We start from the raw sequence: 24,282 nt of genomic DNA on the forward strand, positions 1-24,282 counted from the left end.
GCAAAAGGGGTTTTCTCCTCTCAGAAATTTCCAAACCTCAGCGTTCTGCTGCCGCTCACCCCCGGGGACGCTTTCCAGGCTCACGCCTTTCCTGTTGCACCAGAGTCAGTCATTCACTTCCAGCAACTCCAGGCGGGCACAGACCTGTCCTGGCCCCTCCACACCTTTCCCAATATCCAAGCCCCTTCCCACCATGCTGATGAGGGAATGGAGCCCTGGAGGATGGGGTAGGTGAGCTGTAACCTGACATTTGAGGTCCCAGTAAGGTGATGACTATTGCACTGTGGATGTGAAAACACAAACGCTCATCTCAGCACTTAACTGTGGGGAAGTCCATGATTCAGGAATAATTTGTGTTTTGTCCTTGGTGAAACTCAGTGTCTCTCAGCTAACAGCCATTTTCCAGCACCTCCCTGAGCTATGGTTCTGTTTTCATTTTTTTAAACGCAGCTAACACTTTACTAAACCAGAAATATTGTGTGGTGTTACTGCAACACAGGTCAGACCCTACCCAGGGTGATGTTTTTCATTCTTTATGTTTTATGGTTTGATCTCAGAGCTGCCCTTCAGCAGCACAAATTCAGGAATTTGAATCCCTGTGCAGTTTCTGCCCTGGCCCTGCCAAACCCCTCCACAGCCCTGCTCTTCTCCAGGTAAGGCACCAGCCTATCCCATTCCTGGTGTTTAGGGAAAAATTGCTTCTCTGCTTCGTCACTTCTTCATCATTGCTGCTTCCTACATTGCTTTATCTGTGGAATATTCAGCTTTTCCCACCTTTACTGTGTCTGTCTGGGTGTGCTCTCCCCGTGCTCTCCCACGGACCGAGTTCCCTGGTCTGCTGAAAGCCACTGATATTCTTTATTGCTTGTGCATGAAAACACTTCAGACCGTGTCTGGCCTGCAGGTGCTGCCCTCAGGTCGAGAAAGCTTAGAGGAATCAAAAGCATCAGATGCTGTTCTAAAGGGTTTTCCAGCTGCCTTTAAAAGAAAATGGGACTTTTTTAAAATGCCTGTGAGAGCCCACTGTGTTGGTGGAAGTGTTGGTGGAATGAGCCACTTGAACTCCTGCTCACTCAGACCCTGCACTTCCAGCCCAGCCCCATTGGACATGAAACAATTCCTCTTAAATCACCACTTGAAGCTGAATTTAAGCAAAAAAAAAAAAAAAAAAAGGTCAAGCTATAGCAAATTGTGGTAGCAGTGAACAGTGTGTGTGCTTGCTGATGGCTTGGTGTGATCCTCAAGGTAGAGCCGGTCCCAGTCGCTGCCTCCTCTCAATCCCCAACCTTCAGACCTGATCCTGGGGAGGGGACACATCCAGGGCAGGGCTGATCCCCCTGGTGCCACCCTGAGCGATGCTGCCAGAGGTGAGGAGGAAGGTGGAGTAGGTGAGGTCAGCATCCTCCTTGGAGCTCTGGGGAAGGACAGGAGGACACAGTTAGGTGGCTGGGGATGGAGAGCAGCACGTGGCAGGGGAAAGGCAGCACTGTGTGGGCTGTGAGGGTCTCGGGGTGACCTGGGCAGAGTGGATGAGTGGGAGGACCCAGAGGCACCTTCAGCTATTGCTGAGTGCTGCCACTGACCACGACCTTCCCCAAAGGGAAGGGGGGGAGTAGAGGGCATGGAAAGGCAGGGAAAGGCAGGGAAAGGCAGGGATCACAGGTGCAAATCACAGCCCTTGCAACAGCAGAGCCCTCCCTGCCTACCTGTGCCCCCTGAACCACTGCCTACACGTGGGAGGGATGGAAGGTGGGATGGGCCAACTGCTTATCCCAGGGTTTCATATCTATGGCAACAACCCCAACTTTCCTGTTGCAACCTGGGGCTGACTTGGTTTACTGTTTGAAGCAAGGTGACTGCTGTTGCTGTCTCCACTGAAGCATGGAGTCAGGAAAGGGGTATAAGGTCCACCCACAGAGGCTGATCTGCAGCAGGTGCTGGATCCAGGTAAGATGGAGAGCACTTGGGTATAAATAAGGCCCCTGGGAGAAGGCAGCCCCTTTGGCAGAGACTGGAGGGCTGTGTCTCCCAGGTCAGTGGCCTCTCTCCTGCCTCCTCTTACCCTTTTTGCCTTCTTTGCCTCGGCAGCACTTTCCGGGGTGTCCGTGGTGGTGATGAACTCTGCAGGGAGGGAGAGGCAGGTGTTAGAGAGGTGGGCAGGCATTTGTGGGGCTTTTGTAAGGTCCTTCTGCAGACCCCTCACCCCAGGAGGAGACTGGAGTCAGCACCCTACCGTCCCCTCTGATGGCAGTCTCCTGGCTCTCCTTCACACAGGCGCTGTTGCTGGCACTGTAATCCTTCACACTCTCAAAGTCTGACATGCTGATGTTCGTCCTGTAGCTCCCAATGGACACCAGGTCTGGTAAGAGAGGGAAAATAAACAAACCCTCTGCTTAGAGCTGGTGTGAGCACGTTGGCACCTGAACCCTCGGTGCGAGGCGGTGCTGGGGGGTACAAAGTGCAAAGCACGCAGAGGGATGGGCTCTATCTCAGCTGGGCACCCTGTTCTGGGTGTTGGATGGGGTCAATGGGAGCACCAGGGTCCCTTCCCTGCCCTCACACAGTAGGGAAGCAGGAGAGCAGCCCAGCCCAGCAAAGACAAAGGCAGGGACTCACCAGATCTCTTCATCTGCCTGTATTTAACGATGGCAAAAGCTGTCACAACGATCAGGAGCAGGGCAGCAATGGGGCCCAGCACTAAAGCAAGAGTATTGGAGCCATGGCCTTGGTCAGAGCTGGAATGGAGGGAAAGAGAGAACGCTAAAAATGATGCATTTGAAGGTCCAGCAGTCTAAATTTGTATGGAATGATAATTCTGAGTGAGCATGATGCAATTCACTTAATGGACTGGATCCTAGCACTGGATCCCAGTAAAATAAAAAAAGCCAAATAAAAATACAGTATGGAGGTTGTGCCAAAATAGCTGCATCAGCAGCTTGGTTATAAATGTGTGAAGGAAAGTTCTCCAACCTTAACAGAAGTACTTTCAAGCAGTTGTTTTGTATCTGGAATCTCTAATCTCTAATCTCCTGGCACCATTTTCTTGAACTACAGATCAATTTCAAGTAACCTTGCCCTTTGCTGTAACTTTTCCCTCTCCTTTTCCTCTGATGTTTTGAGCAGAGTTCTTTTGGTACAAGAACTCTTTTTGTTGCTAAACCACACGTACACAGTGTACAAACACAGAACCCACAGTGGGTTGATATAAACCTCACAAGAATCATCAATGGCAGAGCAAGGAGAGAACCAACCTTCCTGGGGCAGCTCCACTTCTCACCCCAGAGTCACTGTAGGCTCCTCCTCGGGGTCCAGGGCCGGGCTCAACGTGGTTGGGGAACTCAGCATGGCTGGGGGCATCAACGTCCAGGAGCTCTGGGTTGTGCTTGGCATCGTTTCCTATTGCACCCCAGGGAAGGAAGTGTGATTAGTGAGCAGCAGCACAGAGAAGGGGACACAAAAACCAGTTGGATGTGTTGGGGTGGATGTGGAGCTGCCATGGGTTTTGGCTCCACGTGACAGGCTCTTTAAAATGGGGCTTTGAGATCAGAAATAATGTCATTCCAAATAACTCACTGCAGAAATCTCAAGTAGACTCTCACTGCCTAGAAACTTTTGAAAAAGTCTTGCATTTCTGAGTTCTGCCTCTAATGTTTCCCAGAACAAATTTTGAATATTTGCTTTGCTTTTATTTCTAGCTCCTTGACCCCCCCAAAGGCAATGAAATGAGGTTTTCGCTTTGACCATCACCCACTTGGGATGGCTAAATATGGGATATCCAGTGCTCTGCTTTTCCCCTGCTTCTAACAATATTCCTCCATGAGAAAAAGCATCTTAATTCCAAGATACTGCACCAAAGCTGAGACTAAGCCCCCTGCTGTTGGTTTTAGTCTTTTCTCTCCTGTTGCACACTTATTTCCTAAGATAAGAAGCTCCCTGGAGCAAGGTAAGTCTCTGAACTACATCAGTTCTTCACATCTGGGTGAAGATGTGGCAGATGTGGCTTAAACTAAATGATGCTACAAATTGTAACAGCAACAATTAGGAAGGACGGGGGTAACAGTAAAATTGGCGAGGAAGAAAGTGAGATTTAGACTGGTGGGGACCAGGAAGCCAAAAAAAAAACCAATGAGTGGATGAAAACACTAATGGCAAGTTGTACCAAGCCAGGGTGATGTCGGCTGGGAGGCTGCCTGGGCGTGCAGCACTTGTGTTTTGAGGTGCTGCAACCTAGTGGCTACGGAGAGGACTGGCAGAGTGATCCAGAGCCCTGGCGAGCAGGAAAACCTCTGCCTCGGGGCTCACCTGCAGTCACAGACAGCTTCACTGCCATGGTTTCCCCGAAGAGGCCGTTGCGCTTCACCCCGCACCAGTACCACCCTGCGTCCTCCTCTGTCACCGAGGCAAAGCTCAGGATAACTGTCCTGTTGGAGGTGTTGCAGGTTGCCTCTGGCCCCGGCTGCCTCAGATCAGAGGCTGGCATCACGGAGCAGCCGCTGGGGCTCCACTTGCACCAGTACTTCTCGTAGGAGTAGTAGGCGCACGGGTAGGAGCAAGTTAAATCCACCCGTGAGCCCACTCGCGCCTCCACTTCCTTCTGTCCTGTCAGGTAAGGTTTTCCTGCAAGGGCAAATGGAACATCAAGGCTGGTGTTAGTGGTTTCAGTGCTGGGAATGTCAGCCAGCAGGTAGTGGTGCTGCTACAGATGGATCTTCGAGGGAAAGTGCTCCCTGCATTGGTAAATTAATGCTAAGGATGCTGTTTATGCATCTCTGGGTGAAAACTGGGGGGGAGGGGGTGTGTTTCTTACAAGGCTTAAGAAATATTTGCACAAGAAATCTTTGTGAGCACTTTTTTCTCATAAAACTGAAACCACGTGTTTCAGTTTTAGAGCCACTGAGGTGAGCTCAGGCCTGGGTCTCACATCTCTTCTCAAAAAGCCAGATTTGCTCGTTTGTGGTGCTCAGGAGGTTGTTTGGTACCTACTGAGCGGGCAGAGAACTGCCAAAGGGCCACCTCCTACCTTCTGTGACCTTCAGCTCAGCTGATGTTTGCTGCTCCTTCAGTTCATTTGTTATGCACCAATAATAGCCCTTGTCTGCGTCACTCAGCTGGTTCAGGATGACGGTGACTGTCCTGTTATTCGGGTTCTCAAACATGGCCACTCTTCCCTCGAACTGTGGCCTCACATAACCTGCGTTGTCTATGATCCTGGTATATTTATCTGATTTCCACTTGGCCCAGACCCTCGTTGAGGACTTCTTTAGAGGCTCATAGAGGCATTCGAAAGTTGCTGAACCTCCCTCTGTCGCAATTACCGTGGACTTCATTTGAGGGAAGTTTTTGTCTGTCGATAAAAATGACATGAGCGGTTACGAACGTCTCACTTGTGTCCGTGGGGCACTCTTCCAAGAAAATAAATATTATCAGATCAAACAAAGCTCTTATGGCTAAAGCAAGGTTAGGCAAAGCTCAGGGGTGCAACCAGCAGAAGGCTGTTCTGGCACTGTCAGGAATTGATCCTAAAGAGTCTGTCAGGCCTTTCTTTTCCCCAAATTCAATGGGTGCTTGTTGGCTTTGTGTACAGACATTTCAAAGCTTTTTTTTTCCTTTGCTAGAGGAAGGGCAGGTCTTCTCCTTTCTACATCTGTCATATTGAGGTTCAAGGAATTAAGACCTGAAGAGATGGTTTGTTTGTCTCAAACTTGGAGGTGGAATTTGTCCCCTGGAGTTTTGGACTGGGGAAGACAGCCAGCCACTGCTGGGAAAGCTAAGTCTTGATACAAGCTTTATTACTGATGATTTAGTGAATTACAGATAGTTAAATAAATAGGAGTATCTAGATGAAGAATAGGATAATAGCAGCCTGCAAAGGGAAATTAAAGTCCTTGTTAAATAAAGCGAGACTGCTAGCAATGCTTCTGAAGAGAAGCAGAGATGAAGTGGAAAATGCACTGGGAATAGCTTACCCTCATAGATAAACACATCCAGCTCCTTGGATTTTCCATTTTTCCCGTATTCACCAGCCCCACAGTGGTACAAGCCTGCATCTTCCCAGTCCATCTGAGTCATCATGATGCTGAATGAGCCTGGAGAGCGCTCGAGGCTCAGCAGAACTCGCCCCCTGTAATCCGCATCAATAACATCCTCTCTGATGTTATCGATGATGTCGTGGCAACCTCCTGCCTCCATCTTGCACAGGTATTTCCTGAAGTAGGTAAATTCCTCCCCAAAGCTGCAGGTCACGGTCCAGGTGCTGTACAGCTTCACGTAGAAGAGCTCAGCTGCCTCGGGTACGTCTGGACCTGTGCATACAGAACCACAGTCAGGGCCTGCTGCCAGTGGAATGAAAACTGCTGTTTGCTGAGAGCAGGGAGCCCCTGCTCCACAGGCGACCTGTGGAGCCTTATTTAAAAGGGGAGGGAGAGGGGGTGTAAGAGAAAATAATGCTTTAAGAGGCCCCAGAGCTGTAATTACCTTGGGAAACGTTCAGAGTGACTTTGTAGGAGAGCCCTCTGCCATTGTCACCAACGCCACACTCGTAAGTGCCGGCGTCCGTCGGCGCGAGGGAGGAGATGTTGATCTGGAAGTTTTCTGCCTCTGGGTAGTCAGTGAGGGAGATCCTGCCCTCATAGCCCGAGGAAACGTAGCCAGTGGTGGAGGCAACAGTCACACACCTCCTGCCCGACTGCTTGCACCAATATTTCCTGTCGTGTCTGTTCACAGAGGTGGGGGGGTAGAAGCACTTCACGGTGACCGACCCGCCCGCCACGCCGTACACCTGCCGTGGCCCGAACACAGGGCTTAAGACTGCAAGAGGAAAACATGCTGGCTGTAAATGTCTGTAAACCTCTGCCACACAGCTCAGGCATCCCGGGCGAGCATGGACCCGGAGTGCTGAGCAGCACCAGGTGCCCCGAAAAGGTCCCGTGGCAGCGGTGGGCACTGATGGGGTGAAGCTGCTCCCTGAAGGTGCCACCACAAGAGCTGTGCCCCGGGTGAGTTGCACTTACTTGTTGCCTTGGGGGGGTGTCTGCTTTTTGCAGATCCAGCTGGGAGGAGGGCAAGGAGGAAGATGAATGCTAGCAAAGCCATTTTTCTTGCATTCCCTGGGAAAGACACAGAGGTTGGTGAGTAACTGCACTTGCAAAATTTAACTTAATCATCTAAATCTTTTTGGGTTGGAGGATATGAGGGTGGTGGCCACCTGAAGGAGAGAGAAATATAGTTTTTAATTGCTTCTGTCAAGGAATTGAATGGGAAAGAGGAAGTTGATAACTATTCTTGCCTCTGGGTCTCATCCCAACACCCCAATCTCCTTCTGTAATGTGAGGAGTTCCTGACTGAAGCCTGTTTTTAATTCCTGCTCTTTGTTTCCCTGGTCTCTTCAAGGACCCCTGAAAGCGAAAAATGGTAACATTTTCATCTCTACTTTTTTTCCCCTTTTCTCAGCTACAGCTTAGTGAGCTGCAGGGATTTACCTCAGCCCTGCTTCTCCAAGAATCAGACTTCAACCAAGTAAAGCCCTGCCCAACCTACTGCACACAAATTAACGCTTGGCCAGGATCCAGTGATGGGCAATAACCAACCAAGCTGCATCTCTTGAAATACATCCATAATCTTCAGGATGAATATTTCTGACCTTCCTTTTGGTTTGGGCAGTGATGGCTCAGAGGAAACCAAGACTCTCAATTGACTCAACTGTTTTCTTTGGCCTGAACTGCCTGTGCTGTTGGACACTGCCCAGTACAGTGATGGGAATGTGCATTTCCCGAGCACGGCTCTTTATCTCCCTTCCAAGTTCATAGAATACACTGGGCTGGAAGAGACCCATCAGAGATGATGAGAGGTGCCAAGGAAAATCTTTATAAACAATCAGAGGAATTTGATTTCAGGGCATCAAGTGACACTATTTTATTAAGGGTAATTCCCGGTAGAAGAAAAAGGGGTTTATTTCCCTGTTAAGATGAAAGGTGTTCTGTTGTGCCTTCTTCCTTGTATTGTGATTTCCATTTGCTCAATGGCTACTTGTCCATGGCTAATAATTAACTCACTGAGCATGAAAAATGCTCTTTCATACATATCCCAGCAGTAGCCAGCAAGATAAACACGACATATTCTGCAAAAAGCAAACACTATGGCACAAAGAGGGCCTTGATATTTGCCCCTGGCTAACTAGCAATAGATGTGGTATGAGACCTCTCTGCCTGTGTTTCCTAATCCACAGTGTGTGGACACTTTCCTGGTTCAGCACTATGGGACTGACTTAGGTTGGGACCATCACCTTCCTCTCCAGCACTGTTGTATGCCTGCATTGTGATATTTTCCACATTTCCAGCTGCAAGAACTCTCTGACCAGGTTGGCTCTTCCAAACCTCAGCCATGACAAGACCTTCCCTGCATTTCTGTTGTGCTTTTGGGAATCTGTCACTCCTAGGGAGAGAAATATCTCCGGGTTTATAATGATTTGGAAGAGATCAGGACCTGATTCCTGAATTGTGCAAACCTGAGCAAGCAGCTGCTCTGGCTGGGTATGAAATACCAGAGTCCAGTTCCCAAATTCTGCTGACTCAGCTGCACCAGGAGCATGCCAGCTTCTCAGAGCTCCTGATGGAAGTTGCCAGGGATCAGCACAGTCCAATCCATTAGCTATTAACTATTGCTCTTAACAATGACCAGTGTCAAGGCCGTGCTGTGGGATCGACAAAACACGAGGATTTAGTCGTGACATTTGTCATTCCAGCCTGGGATCCCTTCTGTTTTGTGGAATGTTTGCTGTTATTCAAATAGCTGAAGAAATAATAACATATAGGTAACACAGATACTTTATATATAGGTAATATTTTCCCCCCTCCCCAAAATCCTTTTAAAGCAAGACCAGCATTAGAGGTTTTACTGTGAGGAGGAGCACTGGCATTTGTGCTGGGGGTGATTTATGAAGGTGCTGAAGACCTCTGTGCCCCCCAAAAAAGGGCACAGCAACAGATTTCTTCCTGCACAGGACTGGGTTATCCACATCTTTACATTGCTCATCAAGGTCACTGCGAACTCAACTTACTGTGAGTTTTGTTTGCTGTAGCAGGATGGGGAAAAGCCACCATTTCACCCCATTTTCATGGAGTTAAGAATGAGGAATCGACTCTCAGATAAAAGATAAACACTGCCCTGCATGAGCAATGTGTTCCAGAAAAGAAATGACACAGAATAATCAGACAACCCTCATGGAAAGGACTGAAATCCCCGCTGAGATCGTGCTGCTGGCCTAATTTTATGTTCCTTTAAGCTGTTAGATTCATCAGGACATGACCTAATTTTATATTCCTTTAAGGTGTTAGGCACCCCATGCACCAACCTGTTGCTTTTCAGATAAGAGTGTTGTGGTTCATGTGTTTCTTGGGCTGGAAAGCGAAACCATTAAATATTCTATAGTTTATTAAATATTGGACACTATTAAATATTCTATAGTTTAATGCTACTCCTACTGCAGGGAGCAGGAACATCCTGAGGCCCAACTCACTGTACACCCCAGTTTGTGCAGCCCCTGGATGGGTGGACAGTGCCAGTGCAGGATTCATTAACAATTAGGAGGTGATATTTCTCTGTACTTCAGATGGAATGTATTAAATCCTATAGGAACGTTTTCTTTGCAGAGTAAGAACTCAGGTGTGCAGAAACCCACACCTTCAGTTTGTCTGAGTGTGATGGGACTCTCTGATTTCAGTTTTAGGACACCCTGCCCAGCCCATTCTCTTATGCTTCAGTATCTATTTATCTTCCTGGTAACTGTATAAACTTGAGAGCTCTCCAGACCTCCTTTAGGACATAACTGCACCAATTCTCTTCAGTTTCAAAATTTACCTGCTGTAATTCAAAAGACTCTAATGACCTCAGGCTGAGTAGCAAAGCTTTAGGTTGCTATAGTAATATTTACTAACATTTGTTATTTTCTATGCTAATATTTAACGCAAATATTGTAATGATAATTATCCTTTTTTTTTTTTTTCCAGAGGGGAAAGATTAAAAAAACTTCTGCAGAGAAGCAAACATAACTGTCATAACCCTGTTCCTATGCTTTTGACCTTCTTTCACAAGAAATCAGCCTCCCACCAGTGAGACCTGCTGGTTCAGAGCTGCTGCTTCCCTACACGTGTGAGGAAGAGCCCTCAAAAGAGGCTGCAGACTGCTGCTCTTCTCCTTCCCCATCTCAAAGAGGTAGTGAGAAACATTTTTGCATTTCCAAAAGACAACGAAGCAGCTTTACTTACACCTTCAGTTCCCTCTGCAGGATCTTGCTTTGCTTTTCTTTCTGAAGGCTCTCGCTTCGCTGGTGACCCTGGGACCTTCTGTGAGTGTCCTGCCTCCCTGTCCCAGCAGGACAAGGGCTCTGGCACTGCCAGGCTGGCTTAAATACGCCTTTGGTCCTGCATTTCCACCTGTTGTGCCTTAAAGGAATAGCATCCAAAAGCTCTGGCAGGTGAGCACCAGCCCACGTGAGAGCCGGGAAGCCAATGCCCGGCCCGGCTCTGCTGTCACTCCGAGGGTGCACCCTCTTATTCACCTCCTGATTACACACCCCCCACTGCACAACAGCCACCCCAAGGGTGGGTGGGCTCCCAGGAATGGCCCAGGGCACCTCTGCCTCCTTCAGGAAGGAGTCTCCATGGGGTCAAGTCCATGGAGCACCTTTCAGGCAGATTTTTGCTCGGACAGGAGCCAGGCAGCCTTGGTTTGAGGATGGTGCCTATGCCTGGCACAAAGACACTGGGGAGCCTCAGGGGGTCTAATTTTGAGTCCCCTCAGCCTGGTGGGAAGAGCAGGAGGCTGGGTGAGCAAAGTTGGTCTTGTCTGCGAAGACCAAGAGCATCGCAAGCTCTTTAAAATCAAAAATAATTAACAGGAGCTTTGCTGCCATCTCCCACCTCATTTCTTTGCTCTCCTGCTGTGGGCATGTCAGGAGCCCAGATATAAATTCCCTACGAGGTGTGGGGTTCTCAGAAATGAGAAAAAAAGTAAAAGTAATGAAGATGAAAATATTTGTATTATGTGGGATGAATCATTAACCTGCTTTGCCTTGTACTAACAATACAAAAGCAGTAGTTCCTTCCAACTGGGGGGGTCACACGGAGCTCTCCTCATCTGCTCTCAGTGAAAGCTGGAGAGTTTGAACAGGATGGCAGCTCCAGCTGTTCCTGCTGTGCCTGGGAGCAGCAAGATCCTGACCTGGAGTTGGGATCTTTAAGAAATTTCTCAGATCTGAAAGCCAGCCTTGGAAATAACTTTGATTTAGCCAAGGGTGCTCCTCATGCAAATACATTTCCTTGCTTTAACACACGAGGAAATGTTCTCCTGCCAAGTCACAGGTTCCAAAGCATTTTGGCATCTCCAGAAAACAAACAACCTTCGGATTGCTTTTATTGAGGGGGGGGGGAGTGGGCAAAGCCCAATTTGCAGCACGACACACAACCTGAGAGCACAAACCAAAGCTGCTGTTTGGGGCTGGGCAGTGTTTGGGCTGAACTGGTTTGGTTTCGAAGCTGGGGATGCTTCTGCAGAGGGGGTGAAGGGAAAACAGTGCTTGGGAACGTGGGGTGTCTCATAAACTGAAATCAGAGGTGGTTTGTGTGTTGCAAAATGACCCAATGGGTCAGGTTTTTTATAAAAAAACAACAGAAAATCCTTATTTTTTGAGCAACCTGGGCTAGTGGAAGGGGTGGAACAAGATGAGCTTTAAGGTCCCTTCTAACCCAAATCAGTCTGTGATTCTCTGATTTTTTTGACTCTCACTGAGCCACCCTGAAGGACCATGATGTTCCTTCCCTCCCATGACCTTTCCCTCGGGATTCTCTGCCTCTGCAAGTCAGAGCTGCCCCCAAAGAGCCAGGTTACAGCTGCTTTATTTTATTCTCTGTTCTGCAAAGCACGTGGCCAGTGCCACCTGGGGATTCAGCTCTCAATAAAGGGCATTTGGGTTCTGAGCAGGGCAGGGAGCAGTGAGGGGTTCTTGGTTGGTTTTCCATAGGGAATCTTCCCAGCTCATGCACAGGGGGGGCCTTCACAGCAGGTTCTGGCTCAAGTCTTCATCAGTCACCTTGAAAAGCATTTTTTCCCCATAGGGTGGCTGTAAAATAACAAAACACAAGGAAAACTGTGATCTGCTGTTGCCTCTTTTCAATATTTTTGCAAGTCATTTCATGGGCTTTTCTGTTTTTCCGCCGAACTTGGTATTTCAAATGGGTCTGATGTTTTAGGGAGTCCTGAGAACAGAAAGCTGGGAAAACCTGGCTCAGAGGGGAACATCTGGAGTCAGCCTCTTGCTCAGATTAAGAGGAGAATTATCCCAGGCTTTACCTCAGATCAGACATCTGGGAACAAAAGGCACAATTAACAAATATTGGTTTTCATTCTCACTTTCAGAGGTTTTTCACAGGATGTTGATTGCTTATTTTCAAGGTTTTAGGGGAGATGTCCTTTTTTCCTTCCCATTATTTAGATTTAGGACCCCTTTTGGCTCTCAGTGCATTGTAATGAGAATATGAAATCCCACCAACAAATTTTTGAACCGTTATTTCAGTATTTTTTTTTTAAAGGAGAAATTCTCACTGATACAAATTTCCACAGATTAGAGGTTTTTAAAAGACTTTCTCAGGTGTTTTCTATATGAGCTCCTCTCTAAAGAGTAACATTCTGAGGCAGACCCACTGTATTTATATTTTACCAGAAGACAGAGACTCTTACATATAAATTGGTGATCCTGAATCTTCCAAGGATAGCATAGATTTTCCTGCACAGTAGGACAGAAAAGAATGATATTGTTGCAACACAGTGAACAATAATCACTTCTGTGGAATACCAAAAAAGGTGATAAGCAATAAGATTTCATTGGAACAAGCAGGAAGAGTGATAACAGGTTTACTACATGTAAGCAAAAATTACAATCAAGCCTATAATAAATTTATGGACTTTATATAGGATTTAATCCAAGTCTTTTGAAATCTATGGCTCAACATTTCTTGGTAAGGAGCAAAGGCAGTAGTTTGGCAGCAGAACACAAGTCCTGGACTGTAGATTGCAATTCCTGGACTGCAAACCTTGTGTCTCTCCCATGAAGGTATTTTACTTACTAAGCCACGAGTTCTCTGCTTAAAATGTGGTTTTATTCTCTTCTAACCAGGGACATGACACAGTGCCCGTTCCAGAAAACACCCACCTACATTTGCCAGAGTCCATCTTGCATTCCTGCACTTTTCCTGGGCTCGAGGTTTCCTCCATTGTTTGCTCTTTTGCAGGACTTGGACCAGCCTGAGCCGTCGCTGCCTCCAGGTTTGCAGTGATGCTTCTTTCTACTCCTTTAAAACAAAAACACATGGATGCACTGGAGGGAGCACCTCCATTAATGCCTCTTTAAAGTATTCCAGCGTGCCAGGCACCAGATTAGGCTCATTGTTTCCCAGTTTCATTCTCGTGAAAAATGTATTTCCTCTCATTGCTGAAGGTTTTCCATCCCTAAGTTTATCTCTACAGACATGAAATGTTCTGGGATAAGATATATGCATCTATTTTTAAAAACAAATCATTAGGAGGGATTTTTGGGCCTTTCTCTATCAGTTTTGCACTGAATGAGCTGGATTTGGCCCCAGAAACTGCTCAGGCCATGCAGGTTCCTGCTCTTTGTACCTCAGGATTTCCGAGCACTCGCAGTGCCATAAATCTTCTACACACAAAAACCTGACCTTGCTTTCATCAGGGCTTCAGGATTTCCATTTCCTTCATTTGCTTTTTGGTTAAGCATATTTAAAAAAAAGAAAATAAAAAGGTGAAAAAAAAGAGCCAAACAACTTCTGGAGGACTTTGCTTGCTTGCACTGACAGCTGTGCTTTCAGCCTGCACTGGCCACACAATGGACATGTGTCCCCAGAGGTGGAAATATTCCATGGGTCAGACTCCAGCTCTTGGAAATCACAAGCCAAACCCCCTGTAAAAACAACCACTGCAGCCCAAAGGGTGTTGCCCGACCAACTTACCCGTCTTCTTTTGAAGTTTTATTTTGACCAGGGTGAGAAGAGTGATGGTGATGCCAATCAGCAAAGCAAGAGCTGGTAGCACAGCTGGGAGCAGGCGGGATTCACCTGATGAGCTGGGAAGATGAATCACCAGAATTAAACAGAATTTTGATTCCCCTATGGGCAGGCTGTTGTTTTTACCCCACAGAGTATAAAGGTGTTATAAACTCCGACTGATTCAAGGAACAGCCAGCAAAGTCGAGTTGAAATCATTTGAACTGGACTTTATCTTAGGAGGAAGTAATTTCTACATCTACCTCTGCTCTGCTGTGTGGGGTTTGTGCTGCCAGCCCCTCCAAAAGAAAACAAGCTGTTTTCAGGACACAAATTCACAAGCAAGGTCCACACACCCTTTCTGTGAGCTGTTATGGACCCTGACGCTGTTGGAAGGTGTCCCCAAACCATCTCCTTGCAAAAATGATATCAGAGCTCCCCAGGCAGAGAGGGCTTTGCCAGGAATGGTGGGGAAATCTGAGCCTTTGTACAAGATTTGCATGATTTGTGATTATCAACATCCTCCCCCCTCCTCCTTCTGGCTGGATGGGTGGGAGACATGGCTTGGAGGGGGCTGGGGATGGTGGACAGGGCTGGAGAGAGAAGCCTTGGAGCTGCTCACAGCCATCCTGCCTAACAGGAAGCACAGAAGGTAAATTCAGTGGGAAACCACTTGAGCCCCAGGGCTTGGTGTGGACAACTGCCACGGAATAATTACTGGCCAAAATACCCACAGCCTTCTGATTAACCTTGTCCAAAGATAACTGCTGATGCAACACTGGGCACCCAACACTGCCCAGGTTAGTGGCTGCTGCAGGGGCTTGGATAAGGTGGTGCACTCAAGTGTGCAGCAGGTTCAGATTCACCAGGTTATTGCTCAAGCCCGCTGTTTCTCAAGGTCCTGTCTCTGCACTGAGCAAAGCAAAACAGACAGGAGCACATCTGTTGACTCTGGCACCTGGTCCTCAGGAGAGGGCAGCACCAGAAAGCTTGCAGACAAGTTCAAAGAGAAGTGTACACGGAGGTGAGGTAACCTTGCCTTCTTCTTCACTGACTTCCAATGTCTCCTGCAGGTGTTTTCAACTTGCAACCTGTGCACAACCCTCTGTAGGGCCCTGGGAAATGGGGCAGGCAGGTCATAAACCACCAGGTCAGTGCCAACATGGCTGTGGAATTACCTCTCCTGATAGGTTTCACCTGGGGAGGTTCCAGAGGTGCCAGGGGTGGTAGTGGGCAGCAGGGTGCTGGTTGTCTTGGTGACAGTGCCCACCGTGGTGCTCTTGGTGACAGTGCCCATCACGTACACCAGGCCTGTGATGCTCCTCCGTGTGGGTGTGCTGGAGGCAGCCGGACTTGACGAAGTGGACTTGACAGGAGTGGTGGTTTCTGGGTCTCGTGAAGAGCAGATTTCTACAGAGAACATTATTTTTAGGCTTTAATACCTGTCTCTTTGCCGAGGCAACGTGTTAGAGCTGCCAAAGGTTTGTGCATTTCACCTTGCAACTCGGCATGAAAAAAAAAATACCAGACCCAAGCGCTTTCTGTTTTCCCTTGACTCTTACAGAAAGCAGCTTGGGAAGGGACCTGAAAGATCACCCTGTTGTGTTCCAGGCCACCCCAGCACCTACCCTTCTGGATGTGCAGCTTCACAGAGGACGTGTGCTCTGTGTGCCCACTCTTAGCCCTGCACCAGTACCAGCCTGAGTCCTCCTCTCTCAGCTGGCTCATCACCACCGTGTCCGTCCCGCGCTCGGGGTCGCTGTGTGTTGTTTGTATCCGCCCTCTGTAGGACTCGTGCACAAACCCGTCGGTGTCCAGGAGCAGGGAGCAGCTCCCTTCCTCCCACCTGCACAAATACTTCTTCTCGTAGCTCCCCTCGGGGTCATAGTGGCACTGGAAGGACAGCGAGCCTCCCACTGTGCCGCTGAGAAATTTGGATCTCCTGGGAAGAGCGGAGGCTGCAGGTTGGAGGGGACAGAATTAGTGTTTGATGCTCCTCATCTGACACTGTGAGGAACCTGTGCAGCCCCCGTGCCCTGTCCTACCTGTGGTCACCTGCAGAGCCACCTCCTGTGGGCTGTCCCCACCATTCAGCCTTTCCACCCCACACATGTACAGCCCTGAGTCTTCCTTTGTTAAGTCATTTATCAGGACTTTGAAAGCTCCAGAGCTCTCCCGAGGGGTGATGAAGATTCTCCCGTGGTATCTCCTTCCCACGTAGCCATCGGAGTCGGCTAAGAGAGTGCAGCTGGTTCTTCCCACTTTGCACCAGAACCTCTTCCCACCGCTGTGGGTGTCCCCAGAGGGGCACAGGACTGTGACAGAGCCACGGAGCTTCCCTTGGACGACCCGGATTGGCCTCGACACAGGGGCATCTGCAGGGAGAGAGCAGGACAGAGACTGTCCAGCACACAGCCAGGTCGGGGAGAGCCTCCTCTTACATTTACGAACAGCTGGTTTGTCCAAATCTCTGTGCTTTCACATCCCACTATTGCAAGTATACACCTCATGACTGTAATTACATGGCTTCCCACCCACCTGCCCAAACCTACCTGGCAAAACCGTCAGGCTCAGGCTGACGTGCAGGCCCCCCCGGGTGGGGCCGATGCCACAGCGGTACCTGCCCGTGTCGCTGCTCTTCAGCCCCGTCATCGTCACCGCGAAGGTGCCGCTCTGGGGGACGTCCTGCAGGGACAGCCTCCCCTCGTACTCCTGGGAGGCAGGGGAGGTTGAGGAGACGATGGTGTAGCACACCCCGTTCTCTGCTATCTTGCACCAGTATTTTCGGTCGTGTTTGTTGGCTGGTGTGACGGAGTAGAAGCACTGGTGGGTGACGGACCCTCCGACCCCACCGGTCAAAAACCTGGGGCCGTACAGGCTGCCTGAAACCGGCTCTTTGGGGGAGGGAAAGAAGGAGAAAAACTGCTGTTGGTTACTCAGAGACAACCAGATCCCACTTGGCAAACCCAGCCCCTTCGAGTCAGGGGGGTGGTTCTGAGCGGCACCAGCGGGACATCTGGCTCAGAGAGCCCGCAGTTTATTTTGGATGTGGTGTGGTACCTTCCCTCAGGGCTGCATTACCCATCTACACCACGGCACAGATGGGGAGACCCTTCATGACCCTTACAGGATGTCCCAGACCCCCACCAGCCTTGGAGTTAAAGGTCGAGGGCAGCAGTTAATGGCAAACACCTAAGAATAACCTTTGGCTTTTGCAAACTCTGCCTTGACCTGGCAACTTCCTTCTCCCCACAGATGCTGCAGTGAGAGCAATGGAGAGCTGGGATTCTCCTCCCAGCTCTTGCCACGTTTTGCTGACTCTCTGCAGATTTCTAGTGGGCAGGGAGGGTGGTTCAACTGGTTTCCATATTGCAGGTGGATATATGTGGTGTCCAAGTGAGGATTTAGCCAGAAGAACGTGGCCTGTGTCCCCAGTTCCAGCTTTACCTGTTCTTATCACTGTAGCTGGCTGGACACCTGGTTTCTTGGTGACTCACCTTGCAGCAAAGCTGCCAAGAGAAGGAGAACCGCCATGCCCAGCCTCCACGAGGGTCCACTCAGCAAACTTCAAAAATCTCACGCTGGGGGTGGGATTTTGCTGATTTCTGTGTTATCAAACAGAAGGGAGAGAGGCTGTGGCTGGGATCTGCTGAGGTAAAGGGCTGGATTGCTCTGAGAGGCATTTGGAGCAGATAGGGCTGAAGAAATGTTCTCTTCCCCTTCCAGTGAAGGCTGTGGGGGGGTCCAGCTGGCCCAGGATCCCCTTTGGGTGTTCCCCTCCGGGTTTTCCCCGTTTCTGAGGTAGCTCTGCAGGGGGATGTGTCTGTGTGTGTGTCTGTGCACAGCTGCCCAGCCACATCTGCCTGCACAGCCCAGCCTTCTGTGCCCAGCAAAGGGCCAGGAGGATGTTCCAGTCCCCCCCCAGCTCTGGGCAGTGGGTTCAGCAGAGCCTCAGGAGTTCCCTCATTGCAGCCACGGGATGGGTGACTCGAAAAATGGGGATTTTCACTCAGTGCCATCATTCCCACCAATCTGGAGGCCTTGAAGCAACAAGGAGCTGACAAGAATGAGCTGAATGTCCTTGTTTACATCAGGAAAAATATTATCCCTGTGCTTATTTAATCTTTCCTGATGTACAGCACTGCAGCTGAGCCAGTGCACTCTCTCTTTTCCTCATTTTTAGGATTAATATCAGCAGGACAGAGCTGTCAGCTACATTTTAATTTCATTTAATCTTAGGGTTTAGGCAAGGAGGTGTTCCAGCAAATAGGCATTAAATACAAAGCAGAAAGTGTGAAAAAACGAGATCCATGTAAATCCCAGAAGTAAACTATATATGATTGGGTTTTTTTCCTGTCCTCATTTCAGTTTTATATTGTGAAAATATTTATATGGTCAATTTTCTGCACTTGTCTGATTAAACCAATTATCCTGCTCCCATCCATAACTGGCCTATATAACTGGGCAGTCTCTCTGAGTGTGGATTTTCATAAATAAAATTGTCCACATAATTTTTAGTGGCCAAAAAGAGGCAGTAATTTAATTTATAGCTTTAAAAAGGAAAAAAGAAATTAAGGCAAACTACCTTAAAAGAAGAAAAAATCACTATAAATGAGCTCTACTACCTTTATTGCTATGGAAATAATTACTTTAAATTTCAGATCCTTTACATACCAGAGATGAAATCCCTCAAAGAATCTCATATAATCATTGTACATTGTTCTCCAAATAACACTATTTTAAGGGCAAATTGAGGCTCACCTACCTTAGACTGTGATGCTTCTGGTGCTGGAAATCTTCTCCTGCTCTGCCTCCAAATGGAATTTAGTTTAATAGAGTGGTTTTTGCAGCTTGCAGCTCAGTTAGTCTTTGCTCACCTCTTGATGTTTAATTCTTTTTTTTCCATATATTGATGTTCAGAATTTAAAAATGAGTGCACCAAAAATTTTCTCAAATCTAGCTGTGCATTGCTGAGCAAAGTGGGAGATGGTCAAAATGCCTGGAGGAAGAGCAGAGATGCCACCAATATACTGAGGATGGAACCCCAAAATGGTCATTTTTAGCCATAATGAAGTGGGTGACATCATGGAAGGGGGAAAAAGAAAAGGTGAAGAGGTCAGGAGCAGAAAGTGCAAGAGTCTGAGAGGAATTCCCCCGCTCTGCAGACAAAATACTTCAGCATAATCCACCTGCCTCTAAGCATTTGTAGTTAAATGTTGCATTCTGTGAGCCACTTCCAGGCAGAACTTCACAGCAAGTAAGAACTTTGTGTTTCCTCAAACAGCTGTGGTTTGAGGGACCCAAGTGCTTCATGGAGCTTGTGCCTGTCTTTTGATCCTGGACTTTTTCTGAATCCAGCACAAAAAAGGTGGTTTCTGCTTCAACACCTGCTATAAAACAGTCCTGCTTTAGAGTTGGGTCGTTTGTCTGTCTGGTTTTTTGCCCTGCCAGTCCACACTTGATTTATCTCTGAATTTAACCTTGCTGCATTCTAAATACTGTATACTTAAAATCTGCCAGCTGCTGGGTTTTGTGGCCACGGGAAAGGCACCATCAACCAGCACCAAAGCCAGAGCTCTGCACAGGTCCCACCAAACCCCAGGTATGTTTGTGACAATTACAGTTTATTTTGGGGTGATGGCCATGCCCATGGACTCACAGGACCTGAAGATGGAACTAAGGGAGGTTTGTTCCTGTACACACACAGTTCCTCTATTGCACTAAGCAAATAATCTTGATTGAGAGAGGTGCAGACACGCTGATATCCTCAAAACTATGGAGGCATTTCACAGTTTGTGTTATTGAGAGGGACTGCGGTCTGCTTTCCCTTCGGATAAAAATGATTGATTGCAAACAAAAATCTACCTGTGTCACTTCTGAGAATGCCCTGGGCTGGTTCCAGCACTCTGTGTGTCTCCAGGATTTGCAGGATAACACTCACTGTGTGAGAAGTGTGTGGGGTTCAGAGGGAGACTGATAGAAACCTGTTGTGCCCTGATTCTGCTGGAGGGTATGAAGTTCTGCTCTTCCCCTCTTGGGTGCAGACAAGCTTTGAAGGCCAGACTGCTTTCTGTGTAAAACAATCTTTGAAGCACTTTGGAATGTCCCTGCCTGAAGACAAATCTCTGTTGAATAATTCTGCCTCCTTTATCGTGATATGATTACTTATATTGCAGTAATTGTTGTGTTTTGTACCAAACCTGTGCCATAAACTCCCCAGTATTGGCTGGGCTTCAGCACAACTAATCAGTCTGAGGACATTTATTGCCACACCAGTAGCAAAGCAATAGAATTGTCCTTGTATTAGCAATAAAATGGAATACAATAAAGTGGGAACCCTCTAAGACCACTCAGTGTTATTTTATAGAATCATAGAAAGTCAAGGAAAGGTTTGGGTTGGAGGGGACCTTAAAGCTCATGTCATTCCAACCCCCTTTAAACAAAAAAAGAAAATAAAACCAGCAGGGGCAGCAACACTGGAAGCAACCAGGGGATCTCTCAGCATCTTTCACAAGGCAGCTGGGAGCAGTGGGCAGTCAGCAGGGAGGATGGATCCAGCAGGGAACAGTGATGGCAGCACGTGGAAAGGACCCTCCTGAGGGAGTACCACTGTCTTACACCTTCTACTACTAAAGGAGAGTTAATTTTTACAGAATTTATTCTTCTGGGCTGTGCTTGTTAAGGGAATTTCCTTCCTATAACATGTGCTGGCAGGCTGAATATTTTCTGCGTGAGCAGAGGGATCACACCAGGGCTCCAGGCCCACGTTTCCCCACTGAGCTGTTGTGGAGGTGGCTGTCAGCACCTCAGCACAGCCTGTCTGCAGTCAGAGATGTAATTAATAAATGGGAACAACCCCTGCCTGCTCCTAGGTGCCCACTGGAGTTGATGATTAAACCCCAGTGAGGGCAGTGCCGCTCGGAACGAGCCAGATCTGTTCCTGCTGCACAAATCCCTGTGCAAAGAACAACAGTGCCCCTTTCTGTCACTTCCTGGACTTCAAAGTTAAAAGTGTTTTTGTTTGTTTGTTTTTTTTTAATTTCAAAGGACCAGGATTTGCCCTGCTTGGTTGCTGTAAAATGAGAGATGCCCTGGTGATGCTGGGGGCTGATGAGCTGGGCTCAGCTCTGTGCCTGGCCTTGGGGCACGGGGACCTGGGACAGGGTGACAGGAGCTGAACCCCAGCAGCACTGCCATGCCTGACTCCATAAAAACCCCTAATTTATCATAACCACCAAGAGGCTTGCAGGCTTTCAGGATGCCCCCCAGGGATTGTGGTGCTGCTGCCAAAGCAGCAGCCTGTTGTATTAGACACAGCACATGGCTGGATGGATCCCCACCCCACTGTCCTGCACACATCCAGGGTCTGGGTCCCACTGCCTCCCTCTTTGTGTGGTCACTGATGGTGGCTGGGGCAGCAGGAATGCAAAGGGCCATGGCACTGGCACAGGAACACCCCACAGCTCCTCCATCAGCCTTGCATGACTGCAATACCAACACAAAGCACCAGGCAAAGCCTGGAAATTATCCTGATGATGAAGCAGAGAGTCCACATTCCTTGAAATAAGGGCAATTTATCCCTCCTTCATGTTGGAGTAGTTGGAGTTGGAGTGGGTCCTTCTCTCCACCTGCACATGAGCAGGGAAAGGGCAGGGCCTCAGCTGCCAAGTACTGCCCAAATCATGCTGGAATGTGGTTAAACACCCTCACACATCTCCAGGCCTCTGTGACAGGGCTGGAGTGTCTCCAGCAAGCCCCTGCCCAGGTTTGGTGTGCTCCAAATGGGAGATGTGTTGGTTCAGCAGATTCCAACCCCCCTTCCCAACCTCCCATGGGGCACCAGCCCCAAGGCTCCAGCTGACACTGCACCAAAGCTGCTGCACAGGCACAAAGTCTGTTATTAGGAGGAGCGATTTCTCCTGGAGACTGTTGGCCCAGCACAGCTGATGTTCTTTGAGACTGCCAGAATTTAACAAACCACTTCTCCTGAATTTGATCTTTGTAATGAAAGATGTGCACCGGGATGCTTTTAATTGGGATAGTAGGTCTTGACAGGCTCATGCAGACATGGAAATGATATGTCTGAGCCAGTGTGGGACTGATAGTTAAGAAGCAGATGAATATTCTGTGCAAAATGCAAAGCTGAGTGTTTTCTTTAGGTCTTTTTTAACATCGTTGTGCCACGTAAACACAGTCTGTGTAATCTGCATTAAGGCACTGAGGGTACATGGGAGGCATTGTGGGATGGGATGAGCTTTAAGGTCCCTTCCAACTCAAACCATTCCATGATTACACGATAATGATAAACCAAGTACCTTTGTTCCTGACAGGCAGTTTAATTTCCAAACTAATGTAAGCTTTCTTCAGAGAGAGGGGCTGACCCATGGAGGCAATTGCACTAAACAATTTACTGATGTTAATTAACTGCTTGCAGCATTAAGCTCCATTCAATCGTTTTCATCACTGACCTTGCAGCACCATCACCCTTCCAAGACAGTCTTTGAATACTAAACAGGCTCATGCTGACAAAACCCAGAGCCAGGCTCCTAATTCCTCTCCAAACAGGCATCACTGGAGCTTTGGCTTTCCACTGAAAGAAGGGGAAGGCCTCCTAATGCAAAACTGCACCATTTCACAGCCCCCCCCATAAAAGGTGTGCACAAGGGGAGGAAGAGAACTGACCCACATTAGGGATCCAAGGAATGCAAGAAAATGATGCCTGATTAGCCACACTTCAGGAAAGCAGGGACATGCTGGTTTGTAGTTGAGCAATTAACTAAATTAGTTGGGGGCTGACCAGCGTAATGCAAATCTGCACATCAGGGAGGGGACCAGGAGAAAAGGTCTGACCAAAAACCCATCAGGTTCCTCAGCAAACACTGTGTTGCACATGCATTGTCTCCAAAGGGAAGAAGGAGCCATTAAATCCCCCAGCCTGAGCCCAGTGATTACAAACTGGGTGCTCACACCCCTTCTGCACCGTCCCCCTCCTCCACAACTGCCTGTTCAAGCAGCAGGGCTTGGCTCTGGGTGGCACCAGGCAGAGCCCTGGGCCTGCTCTTGCATAAGATCCCAGCCCAGGAGTCACACACCCCCTGGGCATAAACACCCGTGGTTTCTAGTGGCTACAAACACAGCCAGCCTGGAAAATGCCACTTTTTGACTTGCAGGGTTAAACAGCAACGCCTGCCCTTGGAACGGGGGCTTGCCCGCGGTGAGTGATCCAGCCCAGAGGATCTGGCAGCAAGCAGGAGCACTTCACCCCGTGGAAAGGCACAGATCTGGAGTTCATTCCCAGAGGGATGACCCTGGTCTCCTGGTGGCTGGCTGTTGTTTTCATTTGGTCTCTTTTGTTTGCATTTCATACCAATGTGCACGGCTCCTGTTAATGAACGTCACTCCGCCCCATCACAGGTTAATAAGCAATCTTTGGAAGAGAGATTTCTGCCTGGAAATCTGATCAAAACTCAGCTCTCATGACTCCAGTACATTCTGGTTTTGACTAAAATCAAGGATTGGAAGAGAATCCTTTTGTTTCCAAAACAGTCTGGTTTTAAGAAAAGTTTAGATTCTGTTTCAGGCCAAAAGTGCTCTGAGGGAGAGTTTATTGCTCTCCTCCTTTCTCATTAGATAATCAAGGTGAGATTACCTTTGAGTCTGCAATAGTCATGTATCTGCATTATGCAAGTGATGAGTAGTCAGACAGAGCATTAAGTAGCTGGAATCTGCTTTGGGTAAGGTGGAATGGTCAGAGAAGAGGAGCACATGGATGAAAATGTACCAGTAAACCATGCAAGAGCTTGGCTGACCCCTTTACTTGGGTCTTAACCTTGCATCTTCCTCTCCTCTTTATGCAGTGCTCTTGCTGCCTTTAAAGTTGATCATTTGCACTTGAAAGTCTCCAGCCTGAGGAGATCAGGGCTGGGTGGAACCTCTCCTGCTGCCTGACTGCACATCAGGCTGGTTCAAGCCTGCCAGTAAACACAGGAGCACCAGGTATTCCATATTCCCCCTTTGTGCTCGCAGGGAGAGCCGGGAGCCAGAGAATCACAGAACAGTTTGGGTTGAAAGGGGACCTTAAAGCTCACCTTGTTCCACCCCCCTGATCTAGACAGGGACACCTTCCACTAGACCAGCCATTCCATGGAATTGCCATGGGAGACTTTGCATCTGCTGATTGTGCTGGGAGCACTTATATAAAATCCCATCTCTGCGGCTCTTGGGGTGCAGG

General features: G+C 48.4%; 1 protein-coding gene and 1 long non-coding RNA gene across 2 annotated transcripts; one reads left to right on the forward strand and one right to left on the reverse strand.

The window, feature by feature from the left end:
• Nucleotides 1-836: 836 nt before the first annotated feature.
• Nucleotides 837-10,435, reverse strand: PIGR (polymeric immunoglobulin receptor). The gene is made up of 11 exons (XM_050327026.1): nt 10,263-10,435; nt 7,011-7,106; nt 6,475-6,807; nt 5,967-6,302; nt 5,021-5,344; nt 4,303-4,617; nt 3,252-3,396; nt 2,617-2,735; nt 2,234-2,359; nt 2,063-2,121; nt 837-1,414 (listed from the first exon to the last, which is right to left on the reverse strand). The coding sequence occupies exons 2-11, from the start codon at nt 7,090-7,092 to the stop codon at nt 1,289-1,291; spliced, it is 1,965 nt and encodes a 654-aa protein (XP_050182983.1). The 5' UTR covers nt 7,093-7,106; nt 10,263-10,435; the 3' UTR covers nt 837-1,288.
• LOC126646036 (uncharacterized) lies at nt 8,680-13,452 on the forward strand. Its single transcript, XR_007630213.1, has 3 exons — nt 8,680-8,809; nt 10,005-10,209; nt 13,169-13,452. It is a non-coding gene; the product is annotated as an uncharacterized LOC126646036 (long non-coding RNA).
• Nucleotides 13,453-24,282: the final 10,830 nt, after the last annotated feature.

This window comes from Myiozetetes cayanensis, unplaced genomic scaffold (assembly GCF_022539395.1).
Source record: "Myiozetetes cayanensis isolate MyiCay16 unplaced genomic scaffold, myiCay2020 scf32, whole genome shotgun sequence".
Taxonomy (NCBI): Eukaryota; Metazoa; Chordata; class Aves; order Passeriformes; family Tyrannidae; genus Myiozetetes; species Myiozetetes cayanensis.